The following is a 22,681-nucleotide window of genomic DNA, read 5'->3' as shown; positions in this document are numbered from 1 at the left end:
GGTCCCCACAATGGAATTTGCCAGCAGGGTCACCAGTATAATCTACGGTGTCGTCGGAACCTTCATGGAGAAGACGTCTTTCGGTCTCGAAGAGAGCCGTCATGCTCCCAAGAAGACACATCTCTCAGTCAGTCTCTCCCTTTCCTGCTGTTTGTCTTGTACCGGCCTTTTCGCCCATTCAATACGTCTTGACGTAATTTACCATGGCACGGTGAGAGTCTTCTCGCTGGGCTGACTGCTAGACCTGAACAGGAACCCCCTCTTCGTCGTTCAGGTAACGAAGCCACGCACTTCACTGTCGACGAAAATAAAACTCGCCCATCCTCTGCTCCTTATTTTCCATCTCAGTCTTCTCCGTCGATACTTCCCGTCGACACTTTCCTTTCCACTTGTTCTCTTCCTTCTTCTTCTCCCTTATCTTCTTCGTTTGGCAACACCATGGAGGACAAGGAAAATACCAAGACGTTCCCTGTCGCCGATGTGGACGACACGGTCAGCTTCATGGCTGCTGCTCGCTCCTTGAAGCTGCCAAAGACTTATGGCACCCCTACTGTTGCTGTCGACGCGTCCAGTGAGAAGGCCAGTACTTCAATGAGTCGTCCCGAGTCTCGTGCTGATGCTGATGTTTTTGGTAAGTATCATGCTACCACAGCCATTGTTAAGTCGAGACGCGACATATCTAATGTTATTGTCTTCTGTAGCACCTTCCGGTCAGAACACTTATGACGACGAGTGGAGTATCAAGCCTGATGCTGAAGAATCCGAAGTGAAGCCCGAGACCCCCAAGGCTGGAGTGTCCAGTGTTTTTGGTGACTCCAAGCCCCAGGACTACAATTCTGCTGCTACTATCAGTGCTGGTCCTCGTGGTTCGGAAGCTGTAGCTTCAGGTGACGCCAGTGAGGTAGAGGACCGTGAGAACCTTACTACTTTCAAGAGCTGGGGCACCCCTGCTGCTCGTGACAAGCCAGGTATCATATATCATATCCTATCTTCCGGTGGTTAACTTACTTACACAACTTGTTTTAGCTTCTCGTGTCCGTCGTATCATCCTCCGAGGCTTGCCTGCTACCTGGTGCACCCCTGCTAAGGTTCTGTCGCTTGTGCACGGTGGCAATATTGAAAGTGTTCACGTCCATGGCAACGGAACTGCTCATATCCTCTTTTGTGAACATGAAGCATGCCAGGCCTTCTACGACAAGTATCCGAACGGCATCGACCTTGACAGAGAAAGAAGGATCACCGTGTTCGTGGAGATGGGCAAGGAGGTTGACGTGGTCAGCTCCCAGCTTTCTTCCAATCTATCTGTTGGCTCGACTCGCGCCGTGAGAGCTGTCGGAGTCGACATGAAGGCCAGCATGGCGCAACTGTACAACATGGCCTGTGGCAGTGGTCGCAAGGTTGAGAAGATCCTGGACTCATATGTGCCTGGAGACGTGAGTCTTCTTCTTCCTTTATCCCTCTTATGTATAGCATACTCATATTACTAGGCTCGCAACGTTGTCTTCCGCTTCTGCTCCATCGAGGATGCTGTGCGGTTCCGCGGGATTCTCGTGCGTGATCCTGAGTGGGAGCACTGCAACGTTCAGTATGCGACGGACCCGTAGGTACCCTCGTGTTAGTCTATGATGAATGCTGCTAACGTCGCTCAGCTGCGAGTTCGCTACCGGTATGCACATTGACTGAAATCAAGCAGACTATGTTTGGCTACCTTCATACGGGGCGGTTTAACAAGATGTCATGTCTAGGGCGGGTTCGGATATGGAGTAAAATGGCAGGATATGCAGGATGTATCTGGGGTTGGGGAAGATTGCTTAACGGACAGGCGTTGTGGTAACCTGATGGATTTATTTCACCTCAGATAGTCAATAAAAGCATGCGACATGCATGGATGTAGTTCCACCAAGGCTTGCAACATGAGGCAATATCCCACTACCAAATCATTGATTCACTATACAGCATAGAGTATAAGTGACGACTAGATTCGTGTAGCTATATGCGCGGTGGAAATACAGCTAACCCTTCCCAAACTGTATGACAATAACAGCAACTTCCGATACAACTTTCCCTCATAGCAAATTTCATAACACACAAGGTTGTGGCATAGCATACCAGTAAATCACAATACAACCCCGGACCTCTCGAAGCAGATTCATGACAGACAAGTCAACTTCTTCAACCCCGTTACCCTGGTCCTCAAAGTTAGACTATTCTGGCAAATAGGCACAGCAAACGTACACTGAACATCACTATAATCATTCATAACACGCCCTCGAGAGGTATAGATAACAAGAGAGAAAGGATGGAAAAGAAGGGCCTAGAGCAAGATCCCGTCGTGGCTAGCTTACCATACGTGTTTATGTGGTATGTAAGGTTCCAGTTAGCAATCGACTACCTGGGCAGAAATTAAAATTACTTAGTGCCTTGCCATAATTCAGCTAACCTGCTCAGGCAACCTCTTTGACTTCTGTCCTCCACTTCTCATCTACTTCTAACATGGTACAGCAGTCCTTCAGCCATGGCCGAATTTTTCGTCGAGAGGCACGGAGATATTGGAGTGATCAATACAGCATCCACGATGACAACATAACGCTGTATGCTTGGCTACAGTGAACCTTTAACCCGAAGCAACTCTTTATCTTCTTCGTTCTTTGCACAGTTTGGTGCAGACTCCTTATCAGCTCTCAAAAGGGGTTCTTTCGAGAGGTGGCCCGAGAGCTAGTTTATCAGCCATTGCACTATCGCAGTGGCTGTCTACTTTCTCATGGCAACACTTTTCATTCATGAGCGAAGGATTCGAAGGATACGAGTTAAGGCAAGCCACATTACATTGATCTGTCTCAAGTGATTTTATCAGTGCTTAAGGGCTTGCTACGGACAAGCTTATATTTCTCAAGGCTTATCATGGGACGCCTTAAGGCTTCATTCCTGCGAGGCTCGTCATTCAGTTTGACACTGTCATCATTGTGTGTGAGCAATCTACTCTGCAATTCTCTGCTCTGATCAAGGAACTAGTCTAACTTTTGTAGTTGATGCATATAGTTTTCTCGTTAAGATTAAGTTCTACTACGCAATAGAGATCAAGTGACGATCAGCCACGGCACGCTGACATGGCACGACAGGGGGAAGGCTAAGAAGGGGAAGGCTTAGAAGATTGACAAAAATCGGACGAGAAGCAGCGAGGAGACTACTCAAGGTCATCAGCGTCCCCCACCAGATGAACGTCATGATGCAGTCGGAAACACTCTCACAGGGTGAGCAGCCCATCGACAATTAAACCCTCAACTCTGAGAGTCCGGCTAACGAGTCAATACCTCAACGACCTGCAGGATGACATGGATGTGGTACAATATCATCTCAACGTGGTATTGCAGTACAACACAGCAGGGTCAGAAAGTTCTACGGTGTCTATAGATTATCCCTTAGTCAGTGTACACGTCTAGACGTACATGGTGCACATCATCCCAGTCAACACCATGGAGCTTCTGTGTATGGTCTGATCGTCAATGATATCAGTCACTTGGACAACGCCGGCTACTCTCGGGGCTGTCTGCTCTGCCAGTGAGACATTAGATGACGAAAATGGCGTGCATGAAGATATAATGTCAGCAGCTTTCGGAGCTTTAGTGTGCGGTAATAAGATCTAGGGGGTATGGCTTCCAATAGCTTTGCTGAGGGCAGCAGACAGCAGCATGGTCTAGTCTTCTCCTCAATGACCCTTATCAGTCAATACTTGAAGGTCCAACAAATAGATCCTCGCTGAATAAAGTAAATAATAATTGAACTTAGAAGCCAGTACTTTGTCTTAATCCATCCCATGTCTAACCACAGAAATAACTCAACTCAACCCTGGTAGATAGTATATCCGAACATTATATAGTGAGAAATATATATCGAGCAGTATTATACATGATCTACCAACACTACATCAGCCACGCCGCACCATCCTGAGGAAGCAAACAAATAAGCTATAATGCTCTTCAGATAATCATAACATCGCAACTATGCCTTTCATCAAGAAAATGGTCTGCCCATCAACCGTACAGAGCAATACATACCAATACACGAAACCATACACCACACATAACACGTATACAATACCATACACCGCCAAGAAACCGCCCTCGGACATAACGGGTATAATAACCCTTCTCCATTTATCTCAATGACCATCACAACTTCCCAAGCAGAATAGCAGGATAGTCAATCATCAAAGTCGAGAACAGATACCAAAATAGAGCAGACACAAATATACACATTCCACTGAAGCAGACCTATTCCCTCTCAACCCCAACAAACACCCACACACACAAGCATTGCCAAAACCCGCCAAAGACCGATCTCCAATCCAAACATTCCAATTACCCAAGCCAAGCCAAGTCAAAACCACCACAGCATACACAACACACATACATAAACCTAGCATTCCAAACCCAACATATCCTCAATTTTCAAACCCCGAAGACAAACATTCTGTGTAGAGTGATGTGACTCTACTTTTCCCTCCGATTCAATTTTATTTCCCCTCTGATTCAGAAAAAAGTCTCTCCTAGGAGTATTCTGATTCAAAATAAACTGTTTCCTAATTCTTCTCCTTCTTCTTCTTCTCTCCTTCAGTGAAATGATCTGCATTCTGCAGGGCTTTTTTTCTTCTTCTTGTCATGACTCGTGAGTTACATATGTGTGTATCGTACCCTACATATCCCCTATCCCTTTATTAGGCGTTGCCATTGTTGGTGCTGTTGCTGGTTTTGATGCTTGCGATGCTTGGCTGTCTTGTCTGCTGGGTTCTTATCTGGGGGTGAGTATGTATGTAGTCTAGTTGTGGGTAAAGGGGGTGCTTTCTCCGAGGAGATATATCTATCTGAGGTCATTCCATTTCATTATGTTGCATGGTAGGCTGAGACAGACATGAATGCATGCGGATAGAGTACTTACATAGTACATGGTACATAGGACATACTTGGTTTGAGTGATAATGCTGCATAGTAGGAGTGGTAGTATCACCGATGATTCTCCATTTAGTAGGACCCTGTCTACCTACCTGTCTGTCTGTCTGTCTGCCATTGCAGCCAGGTTCGAATGATGCATAGTTGCAGAGTTGCATGTGGGCACTGTGTGTGTGTATGTTGGGTCGAGGTGTGTGTCTGTATCCGCCTGCCTGCACCGGGATCTCGGACCGGTAAGTAGCTAGGTAGGTTGTTAGGTATGCTCTTCCTACTACTACTAATACTCTTCCGGTACGGGGAAGAAGAAGAAAGGGGGGGGAACTGTGGTTTAGTTGCAATGCATTTCCTGGGTTAGACTTGAATAACTCATTAGTATGTATGTTATGTTACGCTACTTATGTATGCTGGCTGTAGTGAGAAAGAGGGGGAAGGGGGCAAAGGGGAAGGGGTACACAAGATGGAAAGTACTTATGTATGCACCTTCTCACATGTAAATGTACTGCTACATACCTGAGTATCTACCCACCTACCTACCTACTTACTCTACGTAGTAGAAGTACCAAGTTAGATGCATGTGACTACTACTACTACTACACCATAGTTATGTCGATAGAGGGGACATAAATCATCTACTTATGTATGTTATACATAATATACTACTAATGAAGGATCAGGTTGACTGAAGAAGGGATAAGACGAATATCTTGGTATTCGTTTCTCCTTACATCGCAGTTTTCGTGCTCACTATGGATACTACCGTAAGTAGCAAGTATGGCAGTTAGATGATACGTAGTACTTAGTTACCTACCTACCGACCCCCGGATATTTTCATTATGGCAAGCGAATAGAAAGAGAGGCCAAGAAAAGGGTAGGCCGGGGAAGTGGAAGGAAGAAGCAGCAGAAGAAGGTAGTATTTGTCATTGTTTGTCGCAGACTCGCAGTAGTTACTTACCTCGGTCGGAGGGTACATATCCAGCTAGCTAGTTATTTAGTTTAATTATTTACTCTGCACTAGATTCGATAATAATCCTGTCTGCTATGGTTTTGTTTATACGAACACGACAATCATATCACAACAAATATAGGTATTTACAATAGCCGATGTTGAACATTGTTTAGTTAGTAAGTCAGTAGTTAGTTGGAAAGTGACGATCGCTTTTTTTGCTCCGCACAGCAAAGCAGCACGCGGGGCCTTGCCCGTGTGTACATACATCCATGTAAACTAAAAACTACATACTACTACTAACACGCTACGGAGTACCTTATAAGGAAATTGCCTGAAACAACAATGAGTCCAAAACCCATGGTTACTAACCGAATCCATTCGGTGCTCAATCCTGGGTCAGTCGGTCGGTCGGTCGGTCGGCCGGCCGGCTGGCCTTGTCAGTTCTTGTCTGTCGCTGTCTCTGTCTCTGTCTGCCTGTTTTTGGTGTCCACTTCGAGAGAGGGTAGGCACGCATCCTTGGGTTATTGGCAAGCAATAATTAGGCTAGACAAAAAGACGGATGTATCTTTCTGGGGCTCTCTCCCCTCCCGCGCCGCCAATTCTGGATACAACCCTAGGGTATGTCGAGAACAAAGAAGGGCCAAGTTGCGAAACAAGGTCGAGAACGGGGGGGTTAGCCTTGTTTTCCGAAGTGGATACTTGCACGGAGATCACCGAGAAGGGAAACAAAGAGAAATTGCTATGACGGGAGAGAGAAAGAGAGATATGTCTCATTGGTATTACTACGATGTGTGGGGTGGGTTTTGGCTTCTAGCGATCGTGTAGATGGTTGGCATTTTTTGTTTCGCTGGTGAAAAGAAAAGTCGGGTGAACCAGAGGTTGAGAGATGCTTAGCAATGGGGAGAAACCATGGGTTCTCCGGGGGTGGTCCGAGGACTGGACCGAAGGAAGGAAGGGAAGGACTCCTCCGTGGGTTTCCTTTAGCCAAGAAGGTCAAGTCAACAATTTACCAAGTCAGTAATAATAATGATGAGGTGGTTAGAACGTAAGGCAAGTCAACTAAACGAGTGTGGATGGTGGGTGAGTGAGGCATTCTGCATGACCGTGTTCAAAACTACTCCTAGTTGATAAAATCGCTAGTTAGTATCAGTCCGGAGTTAGGAGTAGTAAGTATCTAGTGTTACTCTAAATTAATATTCCGTCTTTTGAGCGGCTCCATAACCTCTGCTGGAGGGTAGAAGAGGAGAGGGGGTTGGTGGTCGAGAGTACTCCGGAGTCAAAAAACAGACGAACAGACGAGGGAGACGAATGACCCCAACGAACATGGATCGGAAAGAGAGGGATGAGACAGGAATCCGGCTGCCTCCATGCAGGAGCAGCAGCCCCAGTTGTGCGAGTGCGAGAAGAGACGAAAAAAAATAAATTAGATTAACTGGGACAATCAGTGCAGGCCACCGGCTGATTCTCGCAGCGCGAATACTACACCATGGACCCGACAGTCTGGTAGAGGGTGTGATAGTTGGGCATTAGTAGGCAACCTTGAGCAGGTTCCGTCCAGCTGAGGGGTTTTCTGAGTAGGCTGGTTGGTATCCCTGGTAAGTTTGGCAAATGGTCCCCGAGGCTGGGAGGAGGAGAGGGGGAAAATGCGAGGGAAATTGCACTCGCTGTCCACGGTGGGTTTAGAAAACCGAGGATGTCTTGAACAATGAAAATATTCATGAAGCTTTTCAACACAGTTGCTTAGATATTACTTTTTAAGCCCTACGTAGGTTAAAAGCTGGCTCGAGCTGGTACCTGACTGACTCAGTGGATGAAAACGGTTAGGCATTTCTTCAGTCAAGATTAAGGCGTGGTAAGCAAGGAGTAAGCTTACCTGGGGTACGTCTTTTAGGGGAGGTACTTTGCTTTGCCCGTGGCACCATTTAGGGTGAGTCCAGCGTGACACTGAAGAGGCGGCGGGCGCACCGGCTGTGACTGCTCTCAGGCTGAGAGAGAGAAGAGAATAACTACACTAGTTTAGCAGCAGCAGCAACTAACTCTTGGGTTGTTGTCTGAGACGCGGAATCGATCTCGCTTGCCGACGTCGATCGAACGGCCGACCGGCTTGGATTGGCCGTGAGTGAAGGCGTATGGTATGGTATCGGACCTTACAGCGCGCCGGCCCATCCGGGCTGCAGCCAGGCTTAACTCAACAGAGTCACTGTAGGGGAAGGCCTGATTGCTTGCATGGCAGGGGCCAGCTTGCTGGGGTCAATGCTTCCCTCTCTGGCTCCCATGGCGGCCCACACTAGTATGTATTCTGGCTGTAAACCAAAAAAGGCCCTTGGGGGAATGGGAAAGTCATCGACGCGATCATCCTATAGTATGCATCATTATTGGTTTGCGTCGGGATAATTATAGCCTCCTGTACTCCGTAGCCCAGTCCAGTCACTTTCCCTTCCTCCCCGACATACATCATCCTGACTGACTGACTGACTGATTGACGATGCACCGCCCTTGTGATATGAAATTGTTGTCGAGCACATGCATACATACATATATACGCGTACATACTTCTTTACTTCGTTTAGTTGACTTACCCACATTAGTAAGAAGTAGGTAAGCTACCACATACTAGTATAGCAATCTACGGTGTGCGGACCATCTCTGTAGGTACCAAATAACACTAGTACGTCCCAAGTCGGAGTTAGTAGTTAGCAAAAGGGTCGATAGCACCCGTCATAAGCTATTGACGGGGGACAGCCATTCCGAACGCTAGCCAAAAGACCGTCTACATACGGAGTACTTCCTTTCTTCTCCTCTTCCCCCCCTCACCCCCACTCAGTCTTTTAAACGCCGGACTCTAAGGACTTGGCTGGTCTCCGTTCTCCGTAGCGACTCCATCACGTAGCGTCAGGACAGATGTACAACGACTGCGCCGCAAATCCTCGTCTACGACAGTCTAGACTGCTACTTTAGATGTCAATCATTGGCTCGGAGTAAAGCTGATTGGTTGCAGGAATGTCGTCCGGCCGAACACAATGTGCAATAATGAAAGATGCCTGCATCTTGTCTCGCGCTTCCACTCCTTGTCGCATACATTAGGTGTCAATCTCATTGTCTTGTCCCGAGGCATGCAATTTATCCTTTTCCCCAGTAGACCGAAAACCAGAAAAAAAAAATAAAAATTAAATTAAAGAAACAAAACAAAATGGGTCTGCCTTACGGCGCGGCCAGACTCGGGATCCGTACGTATCGGGAATCGGCATCGCGCATGGATTACTCGCTTCTGACTACTATACTAAGCCATCTACTTGACCTGCTAGGCATAGCGTTCGCCACTAAGTATACTATGCAGCGGACGACGGGGAGAAAGTGAGGCCTGCGCTCGTTGCAATTGGCCCCACGTGCTGCGAGGCGCAGGGGTAAGAAATTCATCGGTGCCTGAGGGAATGGGCAGAGGAGGGGGGGCTCAAAGAGGGATGAGGCTGAAGGCAAACGAGACAGGCTGAATGACTCCTTCAATCAGCATAGTCTGAAACTTCCCGGAGAATCATCAAACCTGCCTGCACAGCTCCGTATAATGAGAGATTTTGATCGAGTAAATATCCTATAATAGTAGGTAAGGGTCTCACCCTCTTACGACATGTCCATCTACTACTTACTAGGTGTTTAGCATTTTCGAGGGTTAATCACCGAGATTTCCCAACTGGGTAAGACAAGCCAACCAATCAGAAACAGGCCGGTTTGAGTTTCATCGTCAAAAGTCCACCAATAAGCCAAGTAATTGCGGCGAAAAGTCAATGGCAGCAGGAATGGAGGCAGACGGTGTCCATTTTCACCGCCGTGGCTGCGGCCTCGGACCTGGAGCTGAAGCTTATCGTCAAGGCCGGCGGATCTGAACCGGCCGCGGCTTGGCAGTCAGGCTCCGGTGCAGCCCAGAGCTTAATAATGCGGGAATCCCTATAGGGAGCTTTGAAGAGAGAGAAAAACAAACGTAAAAAGGAAGTGATGAGCATGGTCGGATAAATTTTTTAGTTTACAGAGGAGACACAGTGCGTGAACATTACCTACTGTGGACAAAAAAAAAAAAGCTCTGAATACGAGAGAACGAAAAGAGGCGGGGGCTCCTTTTTCAAGATAGTCGATCCACCAGAACCAAATATCAGTAACTGCGCCAATTTCAAAAGGGTAAACAATCAATGATGAGGATCCTCTTGACGGACAGTTCAAGTATGGATATCTACACGGTGGCGCGGACAATCTCACCCAACACCACGCCACAGATCCTGGCGATCAAACGTGGTGAACGTGGTCTCAAATCCTACCACGCACAATGAGAAAGAAGGTCGGCTCATATCATCTAGCGCAGTAGACTACAATCCTTTGCCGCAGCGAAGGATTTGTCGCCCGGACCGAGCAGTGTCTTCTAGAACTTAGACAGGCACCAATCAATAATCATGGGCAAATATGCCCGTGGCTTTTGCCAAAGGTGCTCGTGAATATTCCTGCCGGATCTCCGTGCCAACCCCTTCCAAGGCTCTTAGCGTCGCCGTTCGGTGGATAGCCTGCCTGATAACTTTTTTTGGTCGCTATTTAGATCAGCCCCGATCCGGTCCGGTGGAGGCTAATGGTCTCGGAATGAATGGACTATGGAGACGGGAGGGAAGGGAAGGGAAAAAAATGGAGGCAGAGGCGGGGCCCATGGTGATTCTGCATGATGATCTGTTCAACAGATTGCTGATGTGAGGTAGTCAGCCTAATGAGATTCAGGTGATGTGGTTGATGATTGGAAGAGGCGTTGTGCATCACCACTAACGCAGTGGTCACTGCTTATCGAGAGGACGAGAGGGAGCATCAGCTGATGATGAGACTCCCCCAAACTGATCTGCTGACAGGAAAGAGAATTAATTACAATACCTCGCTTCCGGGCGAGTGTCGGCGTCGTCTGGAATGAATACCAGAGTCCAGATTAATATTTGTATTATTATTACACATGATACAGTTCTATTGGCGTGATAAGAAAAGGGTTTGGCGAGAGTGTCAAGTCTACCAATGATCGGTAATTCCGTCGGGTAAAAATTGTGCAATCAAATCATTTGATTAAGCTTTAGGATGCTAAATTTTGACACTATCCCTAGAACGAGAGCACTTCGGAGAGTGCTCCGTGTTGCGAATGCAACTCCAGCTTCACACTTCGTGGTTAGTTTATTGGGCTGTTAAATTAATTGACATCTGACATATCCAGTCCGCAGCAAATCTGATCTGGGCTAAACGGGGCGCTATAGCCTCTAGACTCTAGAGGAGAGGAATGGTCCAGTCGGATTGTTTGCAAGCTGAATTAAGACACCCCTTCCTTAGGCCCCGGAAGCTCTGGCCAAGTGTGGTGCCTCTTTTAGTCCACACCCATCTTTCATCCTCTGTTCTGACTGCCTCGAATACCAACAGCGGCCCCGCTTCTTCAAACCAAAGATGCATCCTCAACAACAAGTGTTACGGTCAATATGACCATCAATAGTCAGGTCGGTGTTCAGCATTATGAGTGGTTCTCAGCGAAGAGGAGATACACGAGGCTGCAGGAATAGACCTGGCCGTCTAAGCCATTGTCTGTCGACCCTCCCCAGGCAGCATATCTAAGCCACCGTCATGGTTCCATGCATTGGTCCATTAGAAGAAAGCAACGTCATGTGCAACGCCGCATCACCGTTGAGCCTTGACGACCTTGACAGCGACATTTTTGCTGTTGTGCGAGGCAGAAAGGATGGGTTACTACTGCAACTACCTTGTCAAGGGGTGAGGGGAAGTTGTTAGTGACCAAAAGGCTCTGTAACTAAACCCGACGGGATCTTCCCGTCCGTTCCGGTAAGTACAAACGTGTATGTTTTATACTGTTTCCCCTGATATATCCACTATGCATCAATTGACTACTCCTTCATTTCGCAAGTAGTGAATATCTTCGCACTGAAATGGAATCTGAGGCAAGCTTAGAGTTGCGATCCTTGATCGATGACGGGCCGGTGGCTTTGACGGAACTATGGTATAAGAAGGGTGGTGGCTTCAAGCCACCACGTAGTACACAATACAGGAACATATCGATCTTTCTGGAAGATCCAAACCAGGTGAGGCTCGGCACATATTCCGATATGTTGCACAATGGCAACACAATATCATCACAACATCCTTCATTAAGTTACTGTGTCCGGACTCGGTATGTAGAACGTGCAATGATTCCCGATCGGGGCACTCAACACTGGGTTGAATGGCTAGGATAGCCCCTGAAAGGTATTACTTCATACTTGTGTGCTGTCTAGGCTGGTCTTTTTGCATACCTCCCTGACCAGCAATAAGTTACACTTAACCTCGCTTGCAGGTTGACTAGTATAACAGGATATTATCGCCGCAGGTGCCAGTGGGGTCGATTTGGTTTCACCTACCAAGTGACAGCATCACTACATTTGGATTATTACGCAGGATGGTCGGTTGTACTTCGTAGTACGGAGTTCCGCTGGACCCCCAGGCGTTAGCCTAATCCTGAGGATGCTAGTAGTAGCGCTGCTACTAAGACACCAGCCTCTAGGCGCCGCGGCTGTGCCTCACTTCTTGCGCCCAAATCTGGCGCTGCCAGGCAATGCCATCCACCTCCTGGGCGGCGCTGCAAACTTGAGCCGCAACGTTCTGACTTCTAGGTCATTTCTAGCCAACGATCCTAATCAATCCTTCCATTCCTGTTGAGACCTCGACCTCCAACACTCTATGGGCGCTGCAACTGCAACGCTGTGCTACAGTTGCCTGACCGCTCGAGGGAGATGATCACTGCATTGCATCTGATGCATAACCTTCAATAAGAATGTGATTATAGACAAGTTATCCCGGATTCGATTAGTTACACAGCCCATTCCAACCCAGTCCCAGACACATGGGATGGGCTAAAATATCCACCCCCTCGCCCGGTTGTGTAATTTCTTACGAGTCAGTGTCCTGGCGTGCTCGACGTCGATTGCTGGAATGGAATTGATCCCTGCCGCCCACTTTCTTTGTTCTCTTCGCCTTGGTCTCCACCACCGAGGATTGCGACATGCTGGAACGAGCCAACTACTGACCTGCCGAGCTCCGCCATTAATTAAAATGGCCCTTCGTCATAGGTTGTCTGCCTGACTTCCCCGGCGATGAACCCTCACGTGACCGAACGCAGCTGCGGCTACGCGTCGGATGAGGAGAAGATGGTGGGAACTAAGGCAGAACAGGTGAGGGTCGCCCGTCGGGGGACGTGGCAGCAAGAGAGCTAGTAGTAGAAGTTATTGTTGTCGTCTAGCTAGTACCTTGTCTGGAATCACTCATCGTTGCAGCAAGTGCGACCTTTTGTTGCTACTTGCTAGCTGCCGTAGAGCAAGCAGTGACCAGCTTGTCCTCAATGGAGACTATGCCCCAGAGTACCCTCTCCACTCAAGTCAGGTTAGTTAGTTCTCCTGTCTCTCTTGTACGGAGCAGAGAGCTGGGGACGAAGGAATCTGTGACACTCCGGGATAGGATCTACAACGGGCGCTGACAGACGGATGATCATCCGCCTTTTTTTTCTTTTCGATTTTCAATTTTTTGAGTCTTAGACTTTCTGGCGGTCTGCCCATCATATTGCAGACGGAGAAAATGGTTGTTATTTCCTCGGAACCTTCCCCTCGCTTTCTGCCTGAGCGCATGCGCGTACGCATATCATCCAGATCATTAAGCGGGTGATGGACTAGTTAGCTCACTTGCCAGAGTCATATGCTCGAACAACTTGCATGGGGTAAAAGCCAAGAGGATATGCTACGCGCCTGAGTTGGGTTTGGAGCTTGCGCAGATTGACTGTGCCGCAATTCTGACCCTCAGCCAATCTTCGTTCGGCTCCAATACGCCGTGTAGCATTGCATCAGTTGAAACCTGGAACTAACGATGTCCAGGCCCTAATAATACTACTAACTGGCACCATACAAGTCCCCTTGTCATATGGAGCAGAAGAAGAGGAGGAAGAAGAAGAAAAGTGGCCATCCGATTTTGGGTAAATTTTTTTTGTTGCCTCGTACAGTAAGTCATGGCCGAGGCTGCCTCCGCCCTTTATTTAGGGTGGTGTTTCGCACTTGAATTTCGATACAGCTACTAGCTGATAAGCTGCCGATGGAACCTTGCCGTTTTCGAATGGTCCACTTAATGAAACTGTAATCGTCTTGGCTTTTCCCTGCGATGCCAAGCTAATGGACTCGAGGGGAGCTGAAGGAAAGGGAAAGCGTAGGGAGAAAGAAGATTGGAGAAAAGGCTAGAAAGGTTTGGGGGCGCGTGCTGCTGATTGACTCGACTAGCATGAAAAGATAAGTGAAGGATAACGGCTACTACACCACCATCTTTTACTACTATACTAGCACTCTATATCAATTTCTTATACGAAATACGATGAACCGAACCCCCATTCATTCTCTTCACCATAATAGCTCAGACACACACACCGGAATTCAAAAGCGAGAGATACGAGAATTGGAGTGATTTGGCAAGAAGCCCATCCCGTGATTTGTGTGCTCGTCTACGCTAGTTAATTAGGATGAGTTCGGGGCCGATCGGCGCCATACGGAGTTGTGGAGATAGTGACACAATTATCGGTTGTCACTCCTTTTTCCCTGGCCATCATGGGTCCTTTTTCAGGTTGAGGATGTGGGAACTGGGAACTTCTCGGCTGAGTGTGGGGGGTACAAGATTTGCTTTATTTGTGTAAGTACTGCTGCTTCTTGCTGCTGCTGCTGTGGCCACGGCCCACTTTGCCTAGAACAACCCTTCTCCTGTGGGTGGGTGTCAGGCACGGTCGATGGAGGCACCCGACCCGACCTTGAAGGGTGATTTCATCGGCCTTCCTTACAGCCATCATGTGCGACATGTCTGATATATGCATGACTTTGATAATACTGATATCAGATCTACTACCTGAGAAACTCCAGCCAGCCTGCTTCTTTGAGTCATAGAAAACAGATCTGTCAACATTGCCTATTCCTTTCGATCTTTTGTTACTTTTGTGTTTTGTTTTTATTTATTTTCTTTTCTCCTCTTTTCCCCTACTTTTCATGGATGATCCCTCGTAAGCTAATTACCTTACCGACCGGGTCTCTCTCTCTCACACAGAAAAAGAGAGTCCTTCCAAATCGGGCTTCCCCGTTGTCTCTCAATCAATTCTCAATTCCTCTCTCTCGCTCCAGACTCGTCCGTCCCGGATCGTCATCCCCGAGCCCCGCCGCGTCGTCTTCGACTAGGCTACTTGTCTTGTGCTTTGCTACTAAAACTTCCTCAGACTTAAAACAGAAAAAATGCGCCCCCAAACATACCACCGTGCTCAACCCAGGATGGATCCTCCCAAGACAATAAATGGGTCGGCTAGTCTTTTGACAGTGGCGGATTCAAATCCGCGGCAACTAGTGGGTTTGAGGATGTCAGTCAGGCCCGGCCTGAAGGAGGCTGACGAATTTACTCCAGATCGTTCCTTCAGCGGTACTTGCTTCGGAGTGAGATCGCAGTTCGGTCGCCAAGAGAGCAACAGGCCCTGCTATGATTCGTCCCCTCGTTTACTTGCCAAATGATGGTAATCCTTCACGGATCTTCAGCCCGCCCCTCCTTCTTCGCCGAGAGGTTGAATAATGAACACTTACTATTAACTATTACTGAATGCCAACCGAAGGGGTTATAATAGGTTGTGGTAATGATGCCGTCAACGTAGACGGCTGCTGACCTTTTTCTTCTGGAAGAAAAAGAAAAAAACGATGTAATCATTACCGAAGTAGGCTAAGCAACTTAGGCTTCAGCTTATATGGCAGGGTCTTTAATCTATTTTGGCCTGCTGGGTTTTATACAATACCCCTTAGTTGTGCCGTGTCGCCAGTCGCAAATCGAGGATGGAGATGCTACTACGTACCGATCAAGAAGTGGGTGGGATAGGAAAAATTAAATAAAAAAGGCAAATGAGAAAGGAAAGAAAAAAACAGGCTACATACCCTGTCTTTTGGGGATTCATTACATACATTCAAATCATCGCGCAAAGTACTACGTCGTAACCGACAGATGAGATCATCTGGAAATTCAAGTATCGAATAAGGAGGGGGCAGGCGATCGTCTCACGGCTGCAGAGGATGTGTTGGCAAAGGTCTGCAGATTGTTATCTGGACCGCGCGGTTCTGTTCGGGATGATTTTTATCGTCGACAGGAACGGCAAATAATCACTAAAAGGTAAGTACCTCGATTACCTAGTTTGGTTACCCGTGGTTTACTTCTTCAAAGTGGACCATCATCTCTAAAACTTAGTATTAAGAATGAGATTATTATTGAAAACGGCCGACCGAGCAATTGCATTGAAGGAAAATAAGAAATTCAGAAGGATCGAGGATACTAATCATTGTGGTTGTGGTAGTGGTGATGGTGGCCTCACGCAGTCAGTCAGTCAGTCATGGCTAATCCCTTAAGCTAGGTTGGGGCCATCCATCCCATGGCCCTCCTCTTTAGTCCATAGTAATAAGTAGTTGGTTAGTTAGGCTCTTTGTGTACTTTTCCCTATTCCAGCATTTGTTCTCTGCGTGTCCATTTACCTTTTTTTTCTTGTTACTTTTTTTATTAATATTAGATTATTTTTAAATTTTTTTGAAATTTCTCCCATTCCAATTTCCACCCCCTCCCTTTTTTTCCCCCCGGTACTAAGGCTCGGACCCACACACATCGTGTCTCCCGCTTGGCTGTCAGGTCGCCTGTCCTTCAGCAATGGCCCTGCGCAATCTGAGACCATAAGAGCCAGACAGCGTTAGAGCCTCGATCCTATTCGTAAACCCGTCCCGACACAACGGTACGCTAGCAAAGCCACTGCAGGTTGGGTTGCTGACTCTATTCCGCGCCCAATAAACGCGGCCCATTACGGCCTTTCTGTTGGCTTGCTTCGCCGGCTTCCTTTTCCCCCCCTCCCTCCCTCCTTGCCCTCCCTCAGGCTGGCTCTGGCTTCCCCTTCCCCCCCCTTCTTCTTCTTCCTCTCATTCACTGACTGCTCATTCCGTTTTTTCTGCTCCAAATCCTCACCTGCTGATGGACGATGATGGTCTTGCACGAATCCTGCAGTGATCCTTTTACCCATCCATGTTTTCTTTTTTCTTCTCTTCTGCTTATTTTTGTTTTTTATTTTCTTATTCTTCTCGGGTTTCATTACTTTTTCCTTTTCCGTTTACTTTGCGAGGTGAGGTGTAGAAATCGAATGAAGGATTGTTCCATATGCCAACTAGCGTCCCCGAAAAAAATAATCACAATAATAATAAACAAATCGAAAAATAAGAAAATCAGTAGTAGAGAGAGAAAAGATTGACCTTGCTTCCTGCTAACTAAGGATCTTCCCACCGACAAGTCAAGTAAAGTCAGTCAGTCAAGTCAGTCACATTTTTAGTCTTGCGTGACTCCCGTATAATCCCGTTGCGTTCGTTCGTTTCTTTTCCATAACCTACACCACTACCATACTACACAACCCCCCCTTTTTCTGTATCATTATTTATTTCTCCGAGTAGATAAAAAAAGAAAAGAAAAAAAAAAGTAAGGTCGGCGACCACGCTCGAGTGATTAGATTGGGCTAGCCATTCGAATTAATCATTCATTACTGACAGATAACTACGTAGATAGATAGATAGTAGTAGGGGAAAAAAATAAAACGAAACTAGTAAAGTAACCCGAACACAACCGGATTCATTCCAAATGAATCAATCGCTATTGACATCTTTCAGTGAGCGAACGAGCGACGTATGGGTCTCGAACATGTCCATCTCTCCAGAGATAGTAGTAAGGTAATTTAATTTAGTCTAAGTAGATACTATCTCTCTATCTATACTAGGAGGGTAAGAAAAAGAGACTGGAGTCATACTCAAAACAGAGAAAGTAAGAGAGAAAGAGAGGCTCGGAGCGAACAGTGGACTACTAAACCCACCGCGGACACAATCCTAAGCTAACTAACCTAACTAACTAGCCTCCCACGGCTCCACACACACACTCACCCCCCCATCCCCAATCCCAATGTAGATAAGTACAAGATGAAGATTGCTTGTGGAGTACAGCAGCAGCAGCAAGCACAGCACACAAAACGAAACTAGCTCCGGGCCACACAAACCCACTCCCCTCTCTCCCGGTCTCTCTGCCCCCCAGCCAGCTATGGGTAGTTGAGTGGATGTTGTGTCGTCTGATGTTTTTCCCGCCAGCGTCCGAAAATCAATCTGAAAAGGCTTGGAAATTGCAAAAGAAAAAAAATGAACCCTGCAATGCTTCGTTTCGGTCGACCCGTCTTGCAGCCTTGGAACGACCTATCAGGTTCGGGGAACTGAAATGACTTTTTTATTTTTTTCGTCTTGGCCTTTTCTCATGCAATGGCAGGGCTGCATGTTGTGGGCGGCGTAAGTTATTTATTTGAGTATGTGTGATGTATTACGGCCGAATGACGGCGTTCTTCTTTTTCGAGGAATTTATTTTTCCTTTCTGATTAAGTCTTCTTTCGGGGTTTCGGTTTGTGGTTACTACGTATTATTTGTTAGATGGTGTCCAGTTAGATCAAATCAAATCCCTAAATATCTTATTTCTAATAGATAGACTCCTAGGAGGAAGGATGGATGAATGAAAGGAAGGAAAGGTATGTGTCTCTTGAACTCCTCGCCGCGGGCAGATCGTGCGTCAAATATTTCCAGGTGAATTTGAACCAAAGAGAAGGCAAAAACCGAGTCATTTATTACGACCGCATTAACATTTCCCTTCCTTAGTAGTTTATTAGCTTAGTACGTAGTAGTAAAAGTAGCTACTGCGGAATGCAAATGGTGGGGAATATAAATACGAGAAAAAGCCCTTGCTGGCGTAACTCTGTTACGCATAACACGGTTTGACACATTCTTCAGCAAGCAAGTCAGTCAATCGATCAGTAGGTGATTATCTATCTATCTAGAGAGTTTTAGGTAAAGGGCATACTTGATCGCTCTCTCACTCAACCCACTTTAATGTACATCTTTGACAAAAGCAGTAACCAATTTGCGGTTGGCTGAGATCACTTTCAGTTCAATCAGTCAGTAGTATGTAGTAAGCCAAGAGCCTGAATAATGGCAGGTAGGGACTTACTGAGTTACTTACTTACCCAAACGTGGGGACTAATACATACTCAGTTTAGAAGGGCTGACTGGCTCTTTCGCCTTATGATACATACGTACCACATTTTTCCAGAACGCTTTTTTTTTATTTTATTATTTTGTGTTCAATTTTCTGATTGCTCGGTGTTAAATTTTATTATTATCGTATGGTTATTGTTTATTATTATTATATTATTATTATTCTAAATTTTATTATTGCTCCTTAGTCCGCGGCCATCCTTCCGGAATTTGTAATTATGCTGATAGGCTGGAGCGTGTGTGAGTGTGAGGGTGTGTCCCAGCCATACCGAGACCTGCGCGTTGGAACTAGAATCTGCATGTGCCAGAAGAAAGCAGAGTAACGAGCCCATGGTACTGGGGCAAAGGAATGGGTGAATGAATGGGGATAGTGCAGAAAGATTTGGGGGCCGATGAGGAGAATTGACATGGGGGGTAGTAGTAGTGTGTGTGTGTGTGGGAGGGAGGGATTTGACTGATTGTGTACATGACGCTCATGCAGATGGCTCTTTTCGAAGGCCTGCTCCCCCTCACTCCCCGCGTGGCCAATCCTCCGCCCAGAGGTAAGTAAGAAAAAAAGAGACAAGAGAGGGTAGGGCGCGTTGTTGGCTGGCAAGTTGAGGATGGTGTCATCATCATCATCATCTTCTTCTTCTTCATATCCGTGGCAGTTGCCAAACTACTAAATAGGGTTAAGGGTAAGTACAATGATAACTTGTGCGATGTAGTGTCAGTAGTGTAGTTGTTAGTTAGTTAGCTGGGTCGACGATTTGAATGACCCGGACCCATTAAGCTTGTCGTCAATTTGGCCCGGACCCCAAGCGATCATTATCATATCATTATTATGAGTTTGATTTTGATTATTCTTATTATTCATCCCTATTATATTACTATCGTCGTTAACTGACTGGGTGTTTTGAATTAGCAGTTACTATGCTACTCACTCTTACTCCTCGTTCTTCGTCTTTGTTCTTCGAGAACCTAATCTTGGGGGTGGTTTTTTTTAGGCAGTTTTATCAGGATCGATTCCTGTTCCCTTGGCCCTTCCTTCCTTCCGTCACTTTTCCCTTCGTCACACTTTTTTTTTCTTTTTCAGAGAAGAAAAAAAACTTTTATTTACGCTTTCGCTTGATTGTGGATTCTTCATTACGGCCTCATTCCACATTGACTTTTCTGATATCTAATCTGCACAGTGCACGAACTGGCCAAGCCGGAATCTGAGGGGTAAAGAAAAAGACGAAGGAGAAAGAGAGTGGAGTTGGAACCCAGATTCGAAATAAACTAGGAATGAAAACTACATCAGGAAGAAAAAGATAAAAATAAAACCAGAGAATTTAAAAAAAATGGAAGGAAATAAAAAAAAAAGAAAAAAAAAGAAAATAAGAAGCCCGAATAAAAATAAGGAAAATCATAGGAAAATCCGAACCAGATCATAAATTACAGCAAGCCCCGATTAATTACCCGATCCAACGGTGACCCTCTCTAAACTAACCTCCCTCAAGCGTCCAGTCTGGCCCTGCACGTCGTCGGTCTGCCAACGTGACCCTGTCGCGATCTCCACTTGTTGAACCATCCAATCCATCGGATGCCATTCTTTCATCCAGTCGTTTTCTTTTTATCCTCGCTCATCCTCTCCTGCAGTTCATCATTCTGAATGCTGAGGATCCATCTGGCGTTGAAAATAAGTGGCGAATCCTTCTGGTGCTTGACGGGTTTCCAGACGATACTATATCCTTGCATATAAGGCCTGGTTGCTGCTATTGTTTTTTGAATCTTTTCTATTTTGGTTCCTATCTTATTACTATTCACTGCTATCTATTTTGTTCATCTGGATCACCGGCCGAAATAAATACCGGTATACTATTTTACAGCCACCGCGAGTGAGGACATGCTTGCAGATGGACTAGGGTTGAAGGAACAGACGCGAGAATAAACCCCAGCAACAACAACAGGAGACTACTACTACCACTGCCACCAGTGGACGAACAGCCCTCCCCTCCTACAAGGCTTTCTCCTCATTTCCAACCAATATACTACCCTCGCAGCTCCCTGCTGGCGCAGGCGCTACACATCACGCCGGTCACCGTCGTGTACCCGCCGTAGGAGTGACTCTCCCCACGACCGGACAGGGGGCGCAGTCACTTCGGCCTCTATTACAGGCCAGGCAGTCCCAGAGGTTTGGTACGCTGCATGGGTTAAGAAGAACTAACAGGGACCCTTGGCCACCATTGCCCTCACTAAAAGTCCAACCGGGAGTCTCGTGCGGCGTTGGCGATGCTTTAAGGACTGGCTTGTCCTGGGAAATTAATCGGTTCAACAAAGCTTCTCATTCCTCCTTCTACCCTATCCACGTCACTTCCTCTGTCTCTCCCAAGATTTTTTGTTTTTTTCCCTCCTCCTCTTGCTCCCTTTCTCTTTCACCAAGGCACACACCAGTTGTAAGGTAGTGCAACTGTGTAGAAGCGCCTTCGGCCTTTGCTGAAAGAGACACACCCAACATCTGTCACATTTTTGATTTGTTTTTTTATTTTTTATTTTTTACTCCTTCCCTTTTTTTTCTTCTTAATCTCTTACTATTTTCCAAATTTCTTATTTCTTTTAAACTCCTCCCCACCCACCCCCCTTTGGTGCTGGCCTCCTCTGGTTAGTCCAACAGATTCACTGTGGGCGAGAAGTCATCGTTACTTGCATCTTCGTCAAATATACTTGGTCTCCTTTGGCGGTTGTTCCTTCCCTTCACTGGAACAACTATTTTTGTCTCCGCACTACTTCCTCCACCCTCTTACCACTGGAACATCATCTTCTCTTCCCAAGGAGGAAAAAAAAAAAAAAAAAAACACACCACTAAAGCGTCTATTGTTATCATCGCTGTTATTACACATTTACCATGGAGACTCTTCACGAGCGGCCACAGGCAAACTACATGCCGGCTTCTCGTCAAAGCCGCATGGCCATTGATTCTCTATTGAATCCATCATCAGAGAGAGAAAGTACGAGCTCTCGGATGCATTACAGCCACCCAGGACCACAACTGTCGCCTCTATATCCTCCCAGTCCCAACCAATACTTTTATTCCCCCTACTCAGATGGCCACCACCCCTACGCAGAGAGTTCTGCATCATCCCAGGACGCAGCATTTCTTCCTTATCGACCTCGATCGGCCGAGTCATCGCCTGGCGCATACTCGCGAGAGCGATATGACTCGGTTTCCAGCAGCTCCAGCAATGCTCCAGAGCGACGTCGACCTCCTCGACCGAAGTACGAGGAAGAGGAAATGTACTTCATCTGGTACCACCGCGTGGACCTCTGCCAAGAGTGGAAAGAAGTACGTGAAAGCTTCAACCAACAATTCCCTAGCCGGCAGCGCCGGGGCTTCCAGGGTATCCAATGCAAATTCTATCGCTTCATCAAAGAAAAGAAGTGCCCAACCTTGCGAGAGCAACGGCGTCTCCGTGACGGTGACTTTCTTCGTGAGGGAGCGGGTCTTGCCGCTGAATCGGGGGCCCCGCGATTCGGTGTGGTTGACTGGGTGGGGATATGGTATCCATGGATGCGTGAGTCGAAAGAGGAAGTTCTCAGAAGACGCATACCCAGGTGAAGGAGAAAATAAAAAAAAAGAAAAGACGAGGGGGAAAAAAGACCCTCCTTCACACACC

The 22,681-nt window shown here is 46.8% G+C and overlaps 2 protein-coding genes across 2 annotated transcripts; both read left to right on the top strand.

Annotated features, from left to right (window-relative positions):
• Window positions 1-10: 10 nt before the first annotated feature.
• AtWU_04895 (uncharacterized protein) lies at window positions 11-1,683 on the top strand (the record flags this gene model as incomplete). Its single annotated transcript, XM_035500006.1, has 6 exons — window positions 11-211; window positions 253-631; window positions 702-968; window positions 1,027-1,433; window positions 1,488-1,585; window positions 1,650-1,683. The coding sequence occupies 6 exons, from the start codon at window positions 11-13 to the stop codon at window positions 1,681-1,683; spliced, it is 1,386 nt and encodes a 461-aa protein (XP_035355899.1).
• Window positions 1,684-21,912: 20,229 nt separating this feature from the next.
• On the top strand, window positions 21,913-22,623 carry AtWU_04894 (uncharacterized protein; the record flags this gene model as incomplete). Its single annotated transcript, XM_035500005.1, has 1 exon — window positions 21,913-22,623. One exon carries the CDS (start codon window positions 21,913-21,915, stop codon window positions 22,621-22,623), a length of 711 nt encoding a protein of 236 aa, XP_035355898.1.
• Window positions 22,624-22,681: the final 58 nt, after the last annotated feature.

This window comes from Aspergillus tubingensis (assembly GCF_013340325.1).
Source record: "Aspergillus tubingensis WU-2223L DNA, scaffold_6, whole genome shotgun sequence".
NCBI lineage: Eukaryota > Fungi > Ascomycota > Eurotiomycetes > Eurotiales > Aspergillaceae > Aspergillus > Aspergillus tubingensis.
The sequence above is the reverse complement of the archived record's forward strand: the minus strand, read 5'-3'. Positions and strand labels throughout refer to the sequence as shown.